The sequence below is a fragment of the Curcuma longa genome, unplaced genomic scaffold (assembly GCF_044706935.1).
Source record: "Curcuma longa cultivar G26 ecotype Majalengka, Jawa Barat unplaced genomic scaffold, ITB_CL_G26_1.1 utg509_np1212_2302976_RagTag, whole genome shotgun sequence".
Taxonomy (NCBI): Eukaryota; Viridiplantae; Streptophyta; class Magnoliopsida; order Zingiberales; family Zingiberaceae; genus Curcuma; species Curcuma longa.
The window spans coordinates 799,469-816,591 of NW_027435603.1; the positions used below are offsets into that span (position 1 = coordinate 799,469).

A 17,123-nucleotide genomic window follows, 5' to 3' on the forward strand; every position below is an offset into this window, starting at 1 on the left:
TTATATATTTTTTAAAATTATTTATATATTTGTATTTATTAATTTACAAATTTTGGATGTTCGGCACTGATATTCCATTGAATATTTATCTCGAATTATTTTCTACATGGATCAATTCCAAATGTAAAGATGTCCATAAAAATAATATTCAATCTAAAATAATATTTTTTAAAATAAAAATAATTAAATTTATTTATGTATTATATTAATTAAAATATGAGGGGCGAATTGCAAACCTAGAAATTTGAAGGTCGAGAGAATTTCTTATGGAATAAAATGTTTTTTTTTCCTTTTTTTTTATTTTGCATTTTGTTTATTGAGTTGGAGGTCAGTTCCAATAATACCTTTTCATCAGACGGTTGAAATTGACGTTTGCGAGGGCCCCACCAACTGGACGGTCTAGATTGGGAAACGAGGGATTGCTTCTCCATGTCCCGCAGGTGCACTCCACTTGCTGATTTGGTCCATTTAGGGCTTACGACTGCCGCTTCCGTCGCTTCTTTTCCACCTGCAAGCGCTGAAATCCCTCGATTTATATGGCTCGACAAGGTTCCGAATTTGCGTGATGCCCTTTCGACTCCATTCCATCAGCTCGATTTGAGATCTCTAAAGTTACCTCGGTGTAGGTCCGCATTTGCTCCTTTTTTTTTACTCCTTTGATGTGTTTGTGTTAGATTTTGTTTATATCGTTATCCCCTGCCTTCGGTGGAGTTAAATCTTGCTCCTTTCGGAATTATTTGGATTCCGGCTGTGTTTCTATTTCGTGGGGATTGGAGGATTAGGATTTCTTTCCCTTTTCTGCTTCCTGCCTGATTAAAAGGCCGAGTCTTTGAGCTTCTTTCGCTTTCAGGATTGATCTAGAGGGACAAGTGGACAATGACGGAGCCCTCCAAAGTCATTCACGTCCGTAATGTTGGCCACGAGATATCTGAAGTAATTTTCTTTGATTTGCTTTCTTCCATTATATGCAATTTTTTTTCTTTACCAGAGCTAAATCCAAGTCTCGTACTTTACGCAGAACGATCTTCTTCAGTTGGTGCAGCCTTTTGGGGTTGTCACCAAGCTTGTGATGTTACGAGCCAAAAACCAGGTTCACTTTGTTTCGCTTCTATTATAGGCCAACGTACCTACTCTGCTTTCAAATTGGGTCTCTAGTTTTCAACGACCATTTACTTGTTTCGCTTCTATTATAGGCACTTCTTCAGATGCATGATTTAACTTCTGCAATTAATGTTATTCAGTACTACACGAATGTCCAACCAAGCGTCAGGTTAGATCCAGGATACCCTCTTTTAACTATTTTATTTGTGCTTTGATCTCATTTGTGATGTGCATGATTATAACTGAAAAAAAACCAGTGCATGGTCCAAGTTTACATTTTTGTTTAACATCATGAGGTATCAGTGCAAGGTATTGGTCCAGTAAATGAGATTTATCTTGATGCAAGGTTAAATGATCTAAATATAGCGTGAGGAGATTTTGGAATTACCAATTGCGAAGACACAAAATAATGGAAGTTGTTAGAAACTTGTATCAAGCAATATAAATTGGACCAGGTTTTGTTATACATAAAAATAAATTAAATGATTGAAAATAAGATGAAATACCAAAGCGTAACACAGTCAAAATTAGTTCAATTGAGAGGTGTCTCATGTAGTTATGCTTCTCCAGTGATCTCTATAATGTCAAAGAGAGAGTCTTTTCCTGAGAACTAAGAAAAATTACATGCCAGCAAAAGGTTCATACCCACAACCTACCTAAAATCTATGTTAAGGAGTTGCAGGACTTCTGATGCCTAGTATTCTCCTGACATCCCACATACTTTCTTTATGAGGAATTTTGAGATTATCTATTGGTATGTGAATCTCTGCATTTGCTATATGAGACATGGATTTATCATGCATCGTATCCTTTCAATAGTCTCATCATTTGAAATCTGTTTACATCTCTCAACTACTTTCATCCAGAAACTTGGTGGAAATGGGAAGGAAGAATATCTATTGTTTAACCTCACGATAAACAAAGGCTTCAAGTCAATTATACAAATCGCCACTACAATTGGCTCAAGCATTTTGAAATCTGTTACTTTGTGGGCTGTTGCCCTGACAATTTATCTTGGATCTTATTGTTATAAGAAGTTTTCCTTTATGGATTCAGCATGAATTATAAAAATCTTAATCCTTGTTGGCTCACTTGTACATCATAGCTTCTTCTAAAGAAAAAAAAAACTTATCTTAGCTTTCAATATCATTTGAACAGTTTGCTCCTATTCAATTATGTTTTTCCTTCATATTTCTAATGTAGCAACTAACGGAAATAATCGTTCATGTTTCTTGCTATAATAAAGTCTCTTATATGTTTTCAGTTTTGTGCTATTATATGGCATTGTGAGGAGTTAATTGTACATTGATTGTCTATTTACAGGGGACGAAATGTATATATACAATTTTCTTCACATCAAGAACTTACAACAGCTGATCAAAACTCTCAAGGGCGGAAAGGCGATCAGGTTTGTAATCAGCTAAATTGTCTTTAACTATTTTGAGACAGTTGTTGTGACATGATATCTCATGTTGTAAATTGTTATATTGGCTTACAATGTCAATCATCTCGAGTGTAGTGTTATCTTTTTTTTTTGTAGAATGTTGTGAATTAGCATGTTGAACATGTGAAATTTGTGTGTGAAAATTCAAAATAATAATAATAATAATCCAAATCTGTTGCTTCATTTTTTTTAATTCATTGAACATATAGTGTACCTGAATTTGTCTTTGATATATAGCCATTTGAAGGATGGCAACTATCAGCAATGCTATGCATTATATACATATCATTTTGAGTTCAAAACTGTGTTTACATCACTTTATCCTTATAACAAATTGGGGTAATTCCCATTATTTGTCACACTAAGCAAACTTTTCAATAATAAGCAGTGAGTCTTAACTATACAAGGTCTGGCTATTTGGATTGCAATATTATTTGTATATAAATTAGAGTTTGTCTTTGGTTTCCTTTCCTTTACATCTTCAATTCTAATTGAATCAACCTTGCTATCTGTAACTTCTGTTAGTCATCTTTTGACATATCCTTACTATCTAAAATTTGTTCCAAGATATATTTTCTATCACCTGGAAGTGAGCTTCTCTGTATCATAGATGTTCTGGGAGTTTGTTAGACGCTGTACATAAATGATGCCTTCTTTTATAATAGATTAGATTGAATGAATCTGTTTGACAGATCATAGTTATTGTCAACCAACTGGTTAGGAAGTACTGTTTTGCCATCTAACCAGCAGATAGGATTGCATTACTTCACAATCTAGAGTTAACGGTGATATCACTTTTTCCATATCAGTTCATCAATCTAACTCTGAAAAAGGATATGTACTTGCTGAGAAGCCAGGGTGATACATCGGATATAAGCACTAAATATAGCTATGCATTTAATTCTCTCTTCTGCCCTTAATATTATCTCTTCTCTTTCCTGACTATCGTAATCTAGCCATTTGTTTTTGGCTGGAGACTCAAGTAAATTGGAATAGAACTTTTAATGAAGTTCTTTAAAGATCCAACTACATGTCTATCAACTTGCTTTCTAGAAGACCTAAACTTGCTAGCCAAGCAGGTATACATTTACTAATAGTTGATCCTTGTAAAGTCCTTAATTGGGGTCTTGTAGTTTTCTTTAATTTTTGGTTGCTAGATAACCTCCGATTCTTCTAAATTATCATCTGGAGCAATGATCAGTTTTGTTGAGAGGATCCTTCTTTTCCTTTATTTTTCCTGATTTAGTCTCTTCTATTTATTGGAATTGATTCTGAATTGTCAGATATTAGAAGTTATTTTACTTTTTAGTACTAGAGCTCCACTATTAGCAGCTTATATAAGCCAACAACAAACCTGCTTTTACTTGTTGGATCATTTACACTCAGTGAAAACATGGTAGCAAAATTACTATAATGATGTACGTTAAACAAGTATAAAAAATGTACTATTCGAGTAGGGCCGTGGTTCTTGAAATTTCAAGCACATTCAATTGGGTTCTTACTTGATAGAATTCAAATTTATCATTTTCTTCAAATCCTTTATTTTCATTGGAGCAAGTATTTTTGTCATCTTTTATTCAGAAGAATTGAGAAAAAAAGTGATACACTTGCACAGGATTTGATTTTGTGAACTGAGAAAAATGTAGTCAAGAAAGATATCATTTGTATAATATTTATTGAAATTTCGGTTTTTTCACTTGCCTGTTATACTTCGATAGTCGAATATGGTTTGCATTAATATCTGTCCTGGACTACATAACTTTTCTTCTGTCTACTTCTTTCTTTCACTGCTCTACTGTGTTGATGAATTGTTGTTGAATGTTCAGGATTCACCCCCCAACCGAATTCTCTTAGTTACAATTCATCACATGCTTTATCCTATCACAGTAGAAGTGCTGCATCAAGTTTTTTCTCCATGTGGATATGTGGAGAAAATTGTGACGTTCCAGAAGTCAGCTGGTCAGCATCTATAAGTTCCCTTGCTGATTTTCTCTTTGGGATTTTAATACGCATTGACATCTTTAGGCATATATAATACTGTTTTTGCTTTAATTCCTTGCTCATTTATGCCATTTGCAGAATGAATAGCTTTTCATTTATGTTGGCGAAGCAAACTTGGAGTTATAACATTTATATCATGGGCATATGTTTTAGAAACATGAGTCGCATATCATTTTTTGTAGGTTTCCAGGCCCTTATCCAGTTTGACTCACAACAGAGTGCAGTGCAAGCAAGAAGTTCTCTACAAGTAAATATGATTTTATAAATTCTAATATGTTTAGATGTCTTATGAGCTGAATTCATATGGTTTTGTTATTTCTGTAGGGACGCAATATATATGATGGTTGCTGTCAGCTAGATATACAGTTTTCCAAGTTAGCTTCTGTCGGAATGTTCTACTCTCTTGGTTTTGTTATTCTGCTTTTCTAATGTCTTACATGTTTGCTCTTTGATGTTCTAATCCAGTCTCAATGAGTTGCAAGTAAATTACAACAATGACAGGTCCAGGTATGCACTTATAACGTATACGAAGCACTGGTGCGTTGTTTGGGTTAAGGTTGCATGAGAATACTGCAACATGGACTACTATATAAGCTTACTTTCTCATCTGAGTGACTTAATATATTTTAATTTAGATCAGTGTTTCTTTGTGGCCAAGATATCATCTTTAGACATTCCGGATGTGAGATTCTGGCAAAAGATTGTTAGCTATTCAAACTTTCAATGGTTTATATCACCTTTATTGCACTCCTATTCTTGTCCACTATGTTCTGAATATAGAATTATTTCTGATTCTCACAAACATGGTTATTTATAATCTCTTTTTTTGAATAATTTACCAAGATCTACCTTTGCCCTTATTCAGAGATTTCACAAATCCATCTTTGCCCACCGAACAGAGAGGTAGATCTTCACAAGTGAGTTGTCTTTCCTATCTTAATACACCTGACTATTTCGGTAGCTGTAGGATACTAGGTAATGGATACTTTTCTAATAGGTAATATGTTTTGATCACATTGTTTTCTCTTCTGCTTACCGATCGATGTGCAGCAGCATGGTTATGGTGATGCTGGAAGTCTCTATGCTCTTCAATCATCTGGCGGCAGAGGTTTGTATTTTTACAACCTTGTCTTGTTCCTGTGAAGTTCCTTTTTGTTTACCGACTAACATTTTCCCCTTCTTTCAGCTGCATTTGGTCAGGTGAGTTCGACGGTATTTGCCCATACAGGTTTTGTCCTATTTCATCGCGGTTAACAAATCTATGGATGCTTGATTGAGTTATATCTACTTTCCATCGAAATTATTCGATTGCAATGCTAACATTTTGTTTCATTAGATGGGTAATGCTGCAGCGATTGCAGCTGCATTTGGCGGAGGATTGCCGGCCGGAGTTACTGGCACTAATGACAGGTCTACAATCTTAGTAACTAATTTAGATCCCGATGTAAGTTAGTCTTTTAGTCGGCATTCTCTTCCAAGAATGATTCATGGTATACTTCTTTCTTGATCGATGATTCTATCTAATGCAGAAAATTGATGAAGATAAGCTTTTCAATTTGTTCTCGATATACGGCAATATTGTAAGAATAAAACTACTACGCAACAAACCGGACCATGCTCTTGTTCAGATGGAGGATGGTTTCCAGGCAGAATTAGCTGTACATTTTTTGAAGGTTAGATCATTGTAGTTTATATGTGCACGAGTGTATTTTACCTTGTTTCATGAAGTTTGTTCTAATCGTAGGGATCGGTATTGTTCGGGAAGAGGTTGGAGTTGAACTTCTCCAAGTATCCGAGCATCACGCCGGCGTCTGACACCCACGAATACGCCAGCTCGAGCCTTAACCGCTTCAACAATAATGCAGTCAAAAACTACAAATATTGTTGTTCCCCGACGAAGATGATCCATTTGTCGTCCCTTCCGCAAGACATCACCGAGGAGGACATCCTCGCGCACCTGGAGGAACACGGCACGGTGGTGAACACCAAACTTTTCGAGGTGAACGGGAAGAAGCAGGCGCTAGTTCTGTTCGAGGACGAGGTGCAGGCCACTGAGGCCCTCGTGTGTAAGCACGCGAGCTCGATTGCGCGGTCGGTCATCCGGATTTCCTTCTCGCAACTCCAGAGTATTTAGCAGCTTCCATTTGGTTCAAGAGGGACAGGCATTGCTTCTTCGTTTGATGTGATTTTGGCTTTCATGCAGTTGATTCATGGCGGATGATTAACGCTGCACGATCTTAATCTGTTTCCTCAGTCGAAATTAGGGTCTTGTAATGTGAAAGATCAAGATCAAGATCGATCGATGTATCCCAAAGTTTTCTTTGATTTTTTATTTTTATTTTTATTTTTATTTTTTTGTGATTTCGGTGGCCAGATTTTATTGTTCTGTTGGAAAGGTTTGCTTTGGAGCTGTGTCAGGATAGCGAAGCTGCGATGGGTCATTGACGTTGTGTTTACTTCCATGGAAGGGAAGTTGGAGCATAAAGATTATTCTACAACTTTATGATTCTACGTCCCAGCCATTCCACCGCCGCCGCCGCCGCCGCCGCACGTGACGAAGTCTTCGGAAGCGCAGCCTAAGTATCAGAATTCAAGTAGGTGAACTGATCCAATGGCGGCGGCGTCTCCTGCAACAGGCTCGAGTAGTCCCCGGGGACCTCCGGAGCCGGCGGCGGAGAGGAGTGGCGGCGGAGGACGGCTCGCTCGGGGAAGTTGAGCTTGGCGCGGCTGCCGCGAAAGCGGAGGGCGGCCCGGTCGTAGGCGCGCGCCGCTTCCTCCGCCGTCTCGAAGGTGCCGAGCCACACGCGCGCCGCCTTGCGCGGGTCGCGGATCTCCGCCGCCCACTTTCCCCACGGCCGCTGCCGGACGCCGCGGAACTTCCTGCTCCTCGTCGTCGTCGTCGTCGGCGGCGGCGGATGCTGTTGCTCCGTCTCTGCAGTTGTTTGATCAGCGGACTGAAGTCGAGCAGAGGAAGGATCAAACCAAAAAACCATAACTCAATCGAATCACCTGCAACGGTGTGCGATCCCGTCGCCCTCTCACGAGGCGGCGCCGCCACCCTCTCCCTCTTCATCCCGCTCCCGCCGTCGCCACCACCGCCACCGTCCCAAGACAGCGAAGAAGAAAACTCACACAGGCACACCGGCAGAGGCCTGCGCTCGCCGGCGATGACGCGGGCCAGCGTCGTCACCACGGCCGAGTTCTCCGACACCAACATCTCCTGTGTCATCAGGACCGCCGCTTTCTGGGCCATTCCCCCGGTCGCCGACGTCACGAAGTAGATTTGCGGTGGTTTCTCTTTTTGGTGTGAATTTCACGTAGATATAAAGCAAGCAATCGAAATGGATCAGGTTGACATTTTTGGCAACATGGCAGTCTTTTTTTAACGTGTTCAAATTATCAATTATGCACGAGCAACGACCCTCGGATCTTCTTATTTATTCTCGGACAAAAATGACTTTGTTTTTTTCTCTTCAATTAATTTTTTATCAAAAAAATACATTTCACTATCAATTATGTATAATTACTCAGTATCCTCCATTATTATTTCTATTATTATAAAATCTTAAATATTATAGATATTATAATAATTATGATTTTATAATTGTTACAATATAAATATCATATTAAATAAGCATATCAAATTTATATTATAATAATTATAATTTTATAGTTATTATAATAATCATAACAGTTACGATTTAATAATTATTATAATATGAATGATTAATAAAAAAAATTGAATCCATATTATAGCTATGAATATTTTTAAATATATTAAATATATATCGTATTAGCTATGAAATCATAATTACTATAATATATATAATAGTTATAAAATCGTAGCTATTACAACCGATCCGACTAACTCAGAATTTAGATTAAAAATTTAGAAATAGATATAAAAAATTATGATTTATTAATTTTTTTATAATCCTCATGGAGATAGATAGCCCTCTCCTTTATGAGAGAGAGCCACGTTAACTCCTACCTGAGCTGTAGCTCGGGATCTGACGACGTTAAGAAGGAGAAAAGCTTAAATTTATGATGGGACAAAAAATATATATATATATTTAAAAATTAATCTTTAAAATATTCTTTTCATTCTTATTACGAGTATTTTACTATTGCATCATATCGTGAAGAAAAAAAAAATGATTTACTTCGAGAGATAACAAGATGGTGAGAACAAAAGATATATCTCTCTTGCGCTATCCTAGTTAATTTTATTCATCGGCAGACCAAAATGTCATTAAAAAAAAAGTCTTTCCATAATTTCATGTTTCTTTCCATCTCTAGTTTATTCTTTCTTCCTTCCTCGAGTTTCTCTCCTCCCAAGAAGCAGAAGAACTTGTTTCCATCAGTCAATGATTAATGGCTAAATTAGGCTCATTCTCCCAATTAACAATAGGCCCCCCATAAATTATTATATATCAAATTTCCCCATGTTTTCCTTGTAACACCTGGTCAAAACCCATCGCCTTCCTAAAATGGATGTGTTCACACATCACCAATAATATATATATATATATATATATATATATATATATATATATATATATATATATATATATATATTATAATTTAAATATTCAACTAATTGATTGATTCTGAAAATGACTTATTATAATTTGTTTTCTTCGATCAGTCCACAATTATTAATTTCAAAATGGATGTATGTATTCACACACAAATAATATTTATTTTTTAATTTAAATATTTAACTTTTCGAATTGATTTATTTTGAAAGTGACTAATTCAATTTTATAAAAAATTTTTATTGATCATCAAGATAAATTTAAAAAGTACAGATGAATCTTAATGGACGGCTCAATAATATCATGAATGTTTCGAATATAAGATACTCTATGTGAAAATTAAACTTTTATTACATTACATTACATCATCCCAAACTAGAAGGGCAAGTAACACATGTATGTGCTCTTTAGACAAGGGATGAGTGTTTCTAGCATTAAAAAAAAATGTAGTTGTTGAATCTCAAATCCCACACGTTTTCAATTGGAAAGCGACCCACTTTTCTAGAACAATAGGAAAAAGAGAAAAGAAGACAAAAGGAACCTTTCTTCTCCTGCAATGCCGGAACAAAGTTGTTAATTTTTTTTTAAAAAATTAATTGATTGCATTCTTACCATTCTTTGTGAACATTAAGTTATAAAGTTGACCATCAAAGTATTCATCTTATTTGAAATTTACACACCAAAGTAATAGTGATGGATGGAATGAATCAATGTTACTGGATGGTCAACAAAGTGCAAGCTCCGTATAGAAGTTCCTGCAAAGCACAAGTTTCAAAGATGCCTAACTTTTGATGAACTTTGGATTTGATGAGGAGGAGAAAGATAAGCAATTCCTTCTACCACATTTTCATAAAGTTGATACAAGAGAAAAGCATCATCTTAAAAGGAACACTTTTGTTCTGGATTGTACCATTTATCTCCTTGTAAGTAACTTTTAAACTCTGTCTGCTCTACCTTTTTAGAGTCTATTTACCTAACAAAGAGAAGAAAAAAGAAAATAACCTTGTTCTCCTGTTCTTCTTTGTGTCGCCATCTAGTTGCTCAACTTCAATTCAAGCAAAATCAATGGGAATGCTCCAGCTTTCGTCCATTTATGCTCTGCAAAATCGAAAGGAAGCTCATTACTGCTGAACTTTTTACAAGTAAATAGTGAGTAGAGGCTCATCTTTATCTCGGCTCATAACCTTCTACTTCTATAAAATGGAGATTCTACCTTAAGCAAAACCTTACTCAGAATATCATTACTTTACCTAACAAATCAATGACACCGGCACAAATTCAATGGTCAATGTTCTAAAAGATGGTGATGATTTGGAAGCTCAAGGACCCCTTTTGAAAAGAAGGTAAGTTGTGAGCATGAAGTGAAATTTTTGATACAAAATTAGCAGAATAGTATAAAACAATGATTTCTGGTACAAAATTAATCGACATCATGCCTGAAGAGTCGGGCATCTCTAATTCAGTCTCGTCCTTCAAATACAAAAATTTTGAGACGTAAGGATACTTCTTCATTTGTTGCTGCTCTGGAAACAACATTTTAAAGGAGCTGCAATGGTGAGCTCTGCAGCAGAACTGAATGGGTGTGGTCTGGGCCTTCTCAAGCCAATCCACAATGCGAACAGCAGTGTGTTTTGACGAGTTTACAGCGGTCAGAAAATTCATCGATGTTGAAGTCCTTCGATTGCCGTCTTCCATTGCCATGCCCGCTCTTTCGGATCCTCGAAAGAAATCACTTTTCTCGGCTGAAACCAATGTCAAATTAGAATCAGGAATGGGATGGTATATGTGAACAGTTTCTCGAAAATACTGGATGGAGAATCGTACTGTGCATATCTTGAAATGGGAGGAATTTGCCACTTGGACATTGAGTTCACTGGGCTTGTCAGACCAAATTATGCTTATTTTAGCTGTCATTTTTGAGGGGTCGACGAAGAGCAACCTAGGTTTGTCGGTAAGGATGAATTGCACTTTCTTGTTACTGAACTTTTGAATTTTCTTCAGCTTTGAAATCATGACAATAGCCTCACCGGCCTCCAGAAACTCTCGCCTGACATCCACAATTTAGAATACATCAGTAATGAACTCATGAATCTTTCTAAATGGCACAAAGAGTGACTGAATGAGAACTGAGGAATTAACAGCGCATAAAGTGCATTAAGCTGAATGTTTTCAAAAATTTCAGAATTTTAAATCAGCCAAAGAGAATTAACCTAAAAATCACTTCAAAACAAAAAAAAAACACTACATAACTGTTATTTGCTGAATAAATTTCTAGATATTGATATATGACTGATTAGTGATGTCATGAGCTTGAGATTAGAATTTGATACCATCTTGAATCAAAGGAGTCAATTGAAGCTAGTGAAGAAACATGAGACTGCGCTTCAGAAGATGATGCGGGACAAGCATTTGTATCTGGTATGTTATGATGGTAAGTGGTATCACCTCCAACGTGCGTAAGATTCCATGGATTATCTTGAGTATTGTAGTCCACACTGACCTGAAGTAAAACAATTAGCTAACTGAGTATGTGATGCTTGACAAGAAGTTGAAGTATTCATAGAAAAATAACAAATGGTGGAGTAGGTTGTTACATCCTGAATTGGAGCTAGTCTTGGTGGTGGTGGTGTCTTCCATAGATTCTTCCAATCAATTCCTTTGAAAAAAGAATGCTTCTTCAGAGAAGCATAACCATCAGGCCCAGCGCCTAGTCTTTTGCTTGGATCTGTATCCTGCAACAAGGGAGCCATACGGGTAGAAACAATAGAACGACTTGCAATTCAGGTGTCTGCAAACAGCAGCAATCACTAGAAATTTCTGAAACTGAAAAAAAGAGCTAGTGCAATTTTGCAAAACCTCTTTAAAATGGAAATGCAGAATTTACTAACCATATTAAGCAAGTTTAGAGTAGCATCTGGTAACATTCATCAAAAGAATTAGCGCACACATCATAGTAGCAATAGAAGATACAAGAAAGTGAGAAGCATTTTATGGATATCGTGCAAGTGATAAAGTAATATTTCGCGTTAAAGGATGTTTTCAATGCGGGATAGACTCGCAAGCCCTTGCATTGCAACCAAGAGGTTGTTTCGAGACTCGAACCCGTGACCTCAAGATCACACGGCAACAACTTTACCGTTGCGCCAAGCTTCTCCTTCATGTAATATTTTCGCATTATTTGATAAAATTGTCTTATTTTGAATATTATTTTTTATATTTTTTTGTTTGAATATACTACTTATCTAGCTCATAGATCAATCACCAAGATTGTACAAAGAGATCATATTTCATAATTATGAAACTTGTTAACCTACACCACGATTTGTCAAAGATTCATTAAGACTGAACATCTCTGAAATGGATAGATTGACACAAAATTTGTTTATTGATTGGGTGAAATCCTGTTTCATGAGCATCATGTAGGGAATTAGTTAACTAACCAAACCTGTAAGAGAAACTTGGATATAATCAAATATGGATTCTCATGCCATGCTACTTACTGCAGACTAATCCAGTGGCCTAAAGCTCAATCTTAACCTTGTTTGTGGCTATTTATTCTTTAATAATGTTTTTATTTTAAGCCACCCAGCCTATGCCCTTGCCATGTTCCAACCATAGCACAAATATCATTCCACATTCTAGTCCATATTCATCCCATGACACAAAAACAAAATTTTGTTTATTGATTACCAAAACTAGTTTAGATACCACAAGAAACTAAAAGGGAAATGAATTAATACCGCCATAAAAGTGCAGAAAAGGATAATGATTGATAGTGGCATGAAGGAATTCCTGTAGATTTAATGTTGCTTACCAATAATTTATCAATGAGGTCTCTTGCTTCATGTGAAAAGTACTCTGGAAATTTAAGGTCTCTTGCTATAATTCTTTGGAAAATAAGCCATTCACTAGCATCTTTAAAGGGAGATGAACCAGAAAGCATCTGATATATGGTGCATCCAAGGGCCCAAAGATCATTTCTGGTAGAAGTTAACATAAATCAGAGAATATTGCAACAAAATTTGTGTAAAAAATTAGCATTATAAGTTATCTTGGCATAATTTCTCCTTTAGAGCAGATAATTCACAATCACTTTCAAATTTCTAAATAACATGCTTCCAATAAATGATTACCACACTAGGACTTCTACAAATTGTTGTGTTCAGCCTTCAGAGAAGTTACATATGGATGCTATTGCTTGGCTAGATATTCTAACATAGTATGTTTGTAATGAAGATTAACATGAAGCAGTCCCTTCGAGAAGTTGCTTTTTCTTTAATTCAGAATTTTGTCACTGAGGCCTTTAAAGCATCTCCAATATCACACACAGAAAATCCATGGATATTGAAAATACCAAAAGGGAAAAGACTATATTTCCAGAACTACAACCATCTTTCTTACAGTCACAGCAATCTGTGGTTGTCAGAACAAGGCCTATATAAATCAGCATTTAGATAAATATGCATATTAGAAAAACTGATCTTGATGGTGGTGGTTGGATAAATATGCATATCAGAAAGAGTGGGTCCTGATGACACACATAAGATCAGGTATTTATCTTTATTTTTACAATGTTACAAATTTTACTAATATTCATAGTGTTACAGTTCGTATGGATTATGGATCTACTATTAAACCTAATGATTGAAAAAAGAAGACCTTAAAATATCTGACCAAATAGTTGACCAAAAGCAAGAAACCAGAAATTCAATTTGTACCTAATAGAATATGAGTTTTATAAGCAAATGTAGCCCATCTTTCAAAACAAAATCTATTTCTGCTTCCAATATTTTATTAATGGCATATCAACCAGAAAGGGTAAACCAATCTCATGTTGCCCTTATCTTCAGAATCACTGGAGCAGCATGTACCAGACTTTAGGCCAATATAATAAATTCATTAAGCTTGTATGGGTAAATCATTTTTTCCCTTCCTCTAATAATACTTTGTTGGTAGATATCAATTGGCCTTCTTGAAGTTTAGATGGATTCATAGACTTATGACAGTAGACCAAAATCTCCACCACTACTACTGTACAAGTCGATTTTGCATCGCACTCAAACTTGATTCCATTACTCTCTATGATACTGTACCTATTACTAACTCTAGCATTATGCAGGGTGTAGTCGAAGTTGGCATCATCTGTTGAGAAGCATCTATCTACTGATAAATGTGGTAACTCAATTGCCAACCTAGAGTATGGATTTAGAGCAGAGTCTAAGACTAGATGAATGCCTCTTCTCAGACCTGTTTCTTATGATTATTTATCTACTTCACAAAATGCTAAAATGTGTTCCACACCATGCTTATTGCTGGATTGATAGGGAACATATTGGAAGCTCAGGTCATGTTAGTTCAATATACAGAAATTACTCTTTCCTTGCTAATATTAGCCTATCAACCTTCACACTAATTCTCCTTGAGATAGATGTCTTATATGATATTTATTAACAAGACTAAACTGTAGCTCTGATCAGTTGCAAAATTCTTTGTATGACAACTTAACAGCCTACAGACTGTTTAGCTGATAAGAGTAAAGTCTAGAGAACAATTTGCTAACACAGGAAAAGCATGGGCAAATTGAAATGTTCAGTTAAAGATAAGAAAAACAAAATATATTCTAGATGAGACAATTTATATATTGCAGTATTTGTTTAATGCCTGATACACAATTAAGTTGCTTATATTTTTCCACATGTATATGTTATGCATACATGAATGCATGACCATTCAGAAGACATCAACTAAGAACTTTAGTTAATGTTTAGTAAATGGTTCTGAGGCACATGGATGGAGACACAATAGGTAGTTAAAAACTTTATCCATTTTGCTAAGATTTAATATGACCATTTTTTTAGTTAGAAAATAATTCTCCTTACCCAAAAGTTGCAGGAGAAGAATTAAGAACCTCTGGAGGGATATATGCAGCCGTTCCAACAAAAGTACAAGCCTTTTCATCTAAAATATGATTGTGAAGATTAAATTTTATGGTTTTTCTTTGAGAGAGAATATCATGCTCGCAACTTAATCATACTTGCTGAATTTGGAAGAACAGTAATCTGACTCTCTCTGGTTGGCTTCACACTACCAAAGTCAGCAATTTTAATGTGCCCGTCAGATGTCAGTAATAAGTTCTCTGGCTGCAACAAATGAATACAGAAAAGCAATTTTTCAAAACAGAACCAAGGTAGATTCACATCTGTTACTTACCTTGATATCCCGATGAATTAATCCCATGCTATGAATATATTCCAAAGCATCAATGACTTCAGCAGCATAAAAGTGAGCCTCATTCTCAGTTAAACGGCCTCTCTGCAGTCGTCCCAATGAAATATTATGAAATGAAAGCATAACAACATAATGAGAGAAAAATGCAGTCACTCAGAATTACCCTTGTTATTTGATCAAATAACTCTCCACCTTCACAACACTCAAGTGCCATGTCTTCAAAGTAACACAATGTCAAAAATCTTATCAACCAACTTTCAAGAAATACACAAATAAAAAAAAAAAACAGGTCTCAGTGAAATCTAAATAGCTTCTATGAGAAATATATACTTACATAGAGAGTAAGCATCTTGGAATGTAAAACACAGCCTGATTATCCCAGGATGATCTAACTGATCTAGAACTATACGCTCCATCTTTACATAAGATACTTTATTTTCTTTTGCAATGAACTTCTTGTCCATAATTTTTAAAGCATAAATATTTCCTGTATCCTTTTTCTTTGCTCTGACTACCTGTGGTCGAAGAATAAGCCATCAATATAACCACCTTGACCGCTGTTACCGAATAAAAATAATAATAAGTAAAGGCATAAAAATTAAGGCAATGCCCTTCCAGATATAACTCCATAGTGAAGACTGAAAAAATTAAAATCGAACATTATCCTATTATGTAGCTTAAATGTATATAGGACCATTGGCAGACCCAAAGAATAACATTGGCGCAGTAAACGGAATACCAAATACATATCCTAAATCCCCTTCATACTGGAGCATGAATATCAACTTGTTATGCACAAAATAAAAAGTCTCACAAATATTGACACGGTGGATGAGAACTTTGAATATCTAATACTGAAGTAGGCTTAATCGGTGCTTTAAAACAACATCTTCATCCTTAGCTACCTTAACTCCTAAAATTAAGATAGAACACGAATCTAATGTTTATGGAGATGGGAAAAATCTTTAATGAAATCTGAATGAGAGATAGATTATGTTTTAACTATTTGCTCATAAGGTATAAAAGAGAAAATATATGGAGAGAATAAGTTAAAGTGTGATATTACTCCAAGAGCTAATGAAATGATGTTAGAAAAGAAAGAAATGGGGGCAGATCTAACAGCACAAGACTAATGGGGGGAAATAACTAATGAAAGAAGAAAGAGTAAAAGACCTTACCTTTGAGTAGGATCCGGTGCCCAGGAGCTTCCCCAGCTCGAAGTCATTGACTGTGAACTGTTCTTGCGGCGCCCTGAAGGTAATGCTATTGGTCCTTTGCACCGCCTTGCTCCCAGCCCCTCCAAGATCTGGCTGCTGCAACTGAAGCTTCATCTCGAAGTCCCTCTCCATATCCATTCTCTTCAACACCACCACAAAGCCGCCTCCACTATCTACCCACCGATCTGCATCCTTTCCTCTCGGGGCGAGCGACGCAGGGCTCGTTACGGCCGCCGAGGGCGGGAGGCGGTCAACGAGGACCTGCGAATCATTTCTTAGACCACCTTTGTCGACTCCGCCGCTGAACAAAGGGCAAAAAAGTGAGGTTTTCGCCTGCTACGGCCGCAGCCTTAAACCGAATCTCTAGACGTCCCCGAGGAGATTGCTAGTAAAAAAATCTCGACCTTTGTTCAGTTTGTCCAGAGATTGCAATTTTTGATCTCTGTTTGCTAAAAACAGGGATTTGAGGAAGGAAGAGAGCTGGGGAATTGGGCGAAAGAGTGATTCGAGTTAGAACACGGCGAGAGGAGGAAACGATGATGGGAAATATTTGTTTTGTCGTATATTATTATTATTATTATCCTTTTATTTATT

General features: G+C 36.3%; 3 protein-coding genes across 5 annotated transcripts; 1 reads left to right on the forward strand and 2 right to left on the reverse strand.

Moving 5' to 3' along the window:
• The first annotated feature begins 490 nt into the window (after nucleotides 1–490).
• Nucleotides 491–6,878, forward strand: LOC141820508 (polypyrimidine tract-binding protein homolog 3-like). Of its 3 annotated transcripts, none has more exons than XM_074707828.1 (15): nucleotides 491–626; nucleotides 851–933; nucleotides 1,019–1,090; nucleotides 1,194–1,270; nucleotides 2,425–2,509; nucleotides 4,372–4,504; nucleotides 4,729–4,793; nucleotides 4,871–4,920; nucleotides 5,012–5,053; nucleotides 5,412–5,463; nucleotides 5,597–5,654; nucleotides 5,733–5,746; nucleotides 5,883–5,990; nucleotides 6,076–6,219; nucleotides 6,291–6,878. In XM_074707828.1, the coding sequence occupies exons 2-15, from the start codon at nucleotides 877–879 to the stop codon at nucleotides 6,678–6,680; spliced, it is 1,347 nt and encodes a 448-aa protein (XP_074563929.1). In that variant the 5' UTR covers nucleotides 491–626; nucleotides 851–876; the 3' UTR covers nucleotides 6,681–6,878. The 3 variants fall into 3 exon arrangements, with proteins under 3 accessions (XP_074563929.1, XP_074563931.1, XP_074563930.1); XM_074707830.1 differs by having other exon boundaries at nucleotides 5,600–5,654; XM_074707829.1 differs by having other exon boundaries at nucleotides 499–622.
• Nucleotides 6,879–7,080: 202 nt separating this feature from the next.
• Nucleotides 7,081–7,799, reverse strand: LOC141820509 (ethylene-responsive transcription factor RAP2-6-like). Its single transcript, XM_074707831.1, has 2 exons — nucleotides 7,556–7,799; nucleotides 7,081–7,478 (listed from the first exon to the last, which is right to left on the reverse strand). Exons 1-2 carry the CDS (start codon nucleotides 7,797–7,799, stop codon nucleotides 7,123–7,125), a joined length of 600 nt encoding a protein of 199 aa, XP_074563932.1. The 3' UTR covers nucleotides 7,081–7,122.
• Nucleotides 7,800–10,441: 2,642 nt separating this feature from the next.
• On the reverse strand, nucleotides 10,442–17,045 carry LOC141820512 (3-phosphoinositide-dependent protein kinase 2-like). The gene is made up of 12 exons (XM_074707833.1): nucleotides 16,934–17,045; nucleotides 16,491–16,830; nucleotides 15,647–15,827; nucleotides 15,476–15,528; nucleotides 15,295–15,396; nucleotides 15,119–15,224; nucleotides 14,964–15,042; nucleotides 12,899–13,064; nucleotides 11,679–11,816; nucleotides 11,415–11,584; nucleotides 10,909–11,131; nucleotides 10,442–10,826 (listed from the first exon to the last, which is right to left on the reverse strand). Exons 2-12 carry the CDS (start codon nucleotides 16,665–16,667, stop codon nucleotides 10,743–10,745), a joined length of 1,479 nt encoding a protein of 492 aa, XP_074563934.1. The 5' UTR covers nucleotides 16,668–16,830; nucleotides 16,934–17,045; the 3' UTR covers nucleotides 10,442–10,742.
• Between the last annotated feature and the right edge of the window lie 78 nt (nucleotides 17,046–17,123).

Excerpts from the sequence above, each read along its gene's own strand:
- LOC141820512 (XM_074707833.1), bottom strand. The coding sequence starts at position 16,667 with ATGGATATGGAGAGGGACTTCGAGATGAAGCTTCAGTTGCAGCAGCCA. Across the intron at positions 15,397-15,475 it reads TATTTGATCAAATAACAAGG|AGAGGCCGTTTAACTGAGAA; the intron begins GTAATTCTGAGT and ends GGACGACTGCAG. Across the intron at positions 11,132-11,414 it reads GACTCCTTTGATTCAAGATG|GCGAGAGTTTCTGGAGGCCG; the intron begins GTATCAAATTCT and ends TGTGGATGTCAG.
- LOC141820508 (XM_074707828.1), top strand. The coding sequence starts at position 877 with ATGACGGAGCCCTCCAAAGTCATTCACGTCCGTAATGTTGGCCACGAG. Across the intron at positions 1,271-2,424 it reads AATGTCCAACCAAGCGTCAG|GGGACGAAATGTATATATAC; the intron begins GTTAGATCCAGG and ends GTCTATTTACAG. Across the intron at positions 5,464-5,596 it reads AGAGAGGTAGATCTTCACAA|CAGCATGGTTATGGTGATGC; the intron begins GTGAGTTGTCTT and ends ATCGATGTGCAG.
- LOC141820509 (XM_074707831.1), bottom strand. The coding sequence starts at position 7,799 with ATGGCCCAGAAAGCGGCGGTCCTGATGACACAGGAGATGTTGGTGTCG. Across the intron at positions 7,479-7,555 it reads GGGATCGCACACCGTTGCAG|AGACGGAGCAACAGCATCCG; the intron begins GTGATTCGATTG and ends AAACAACTGCAG.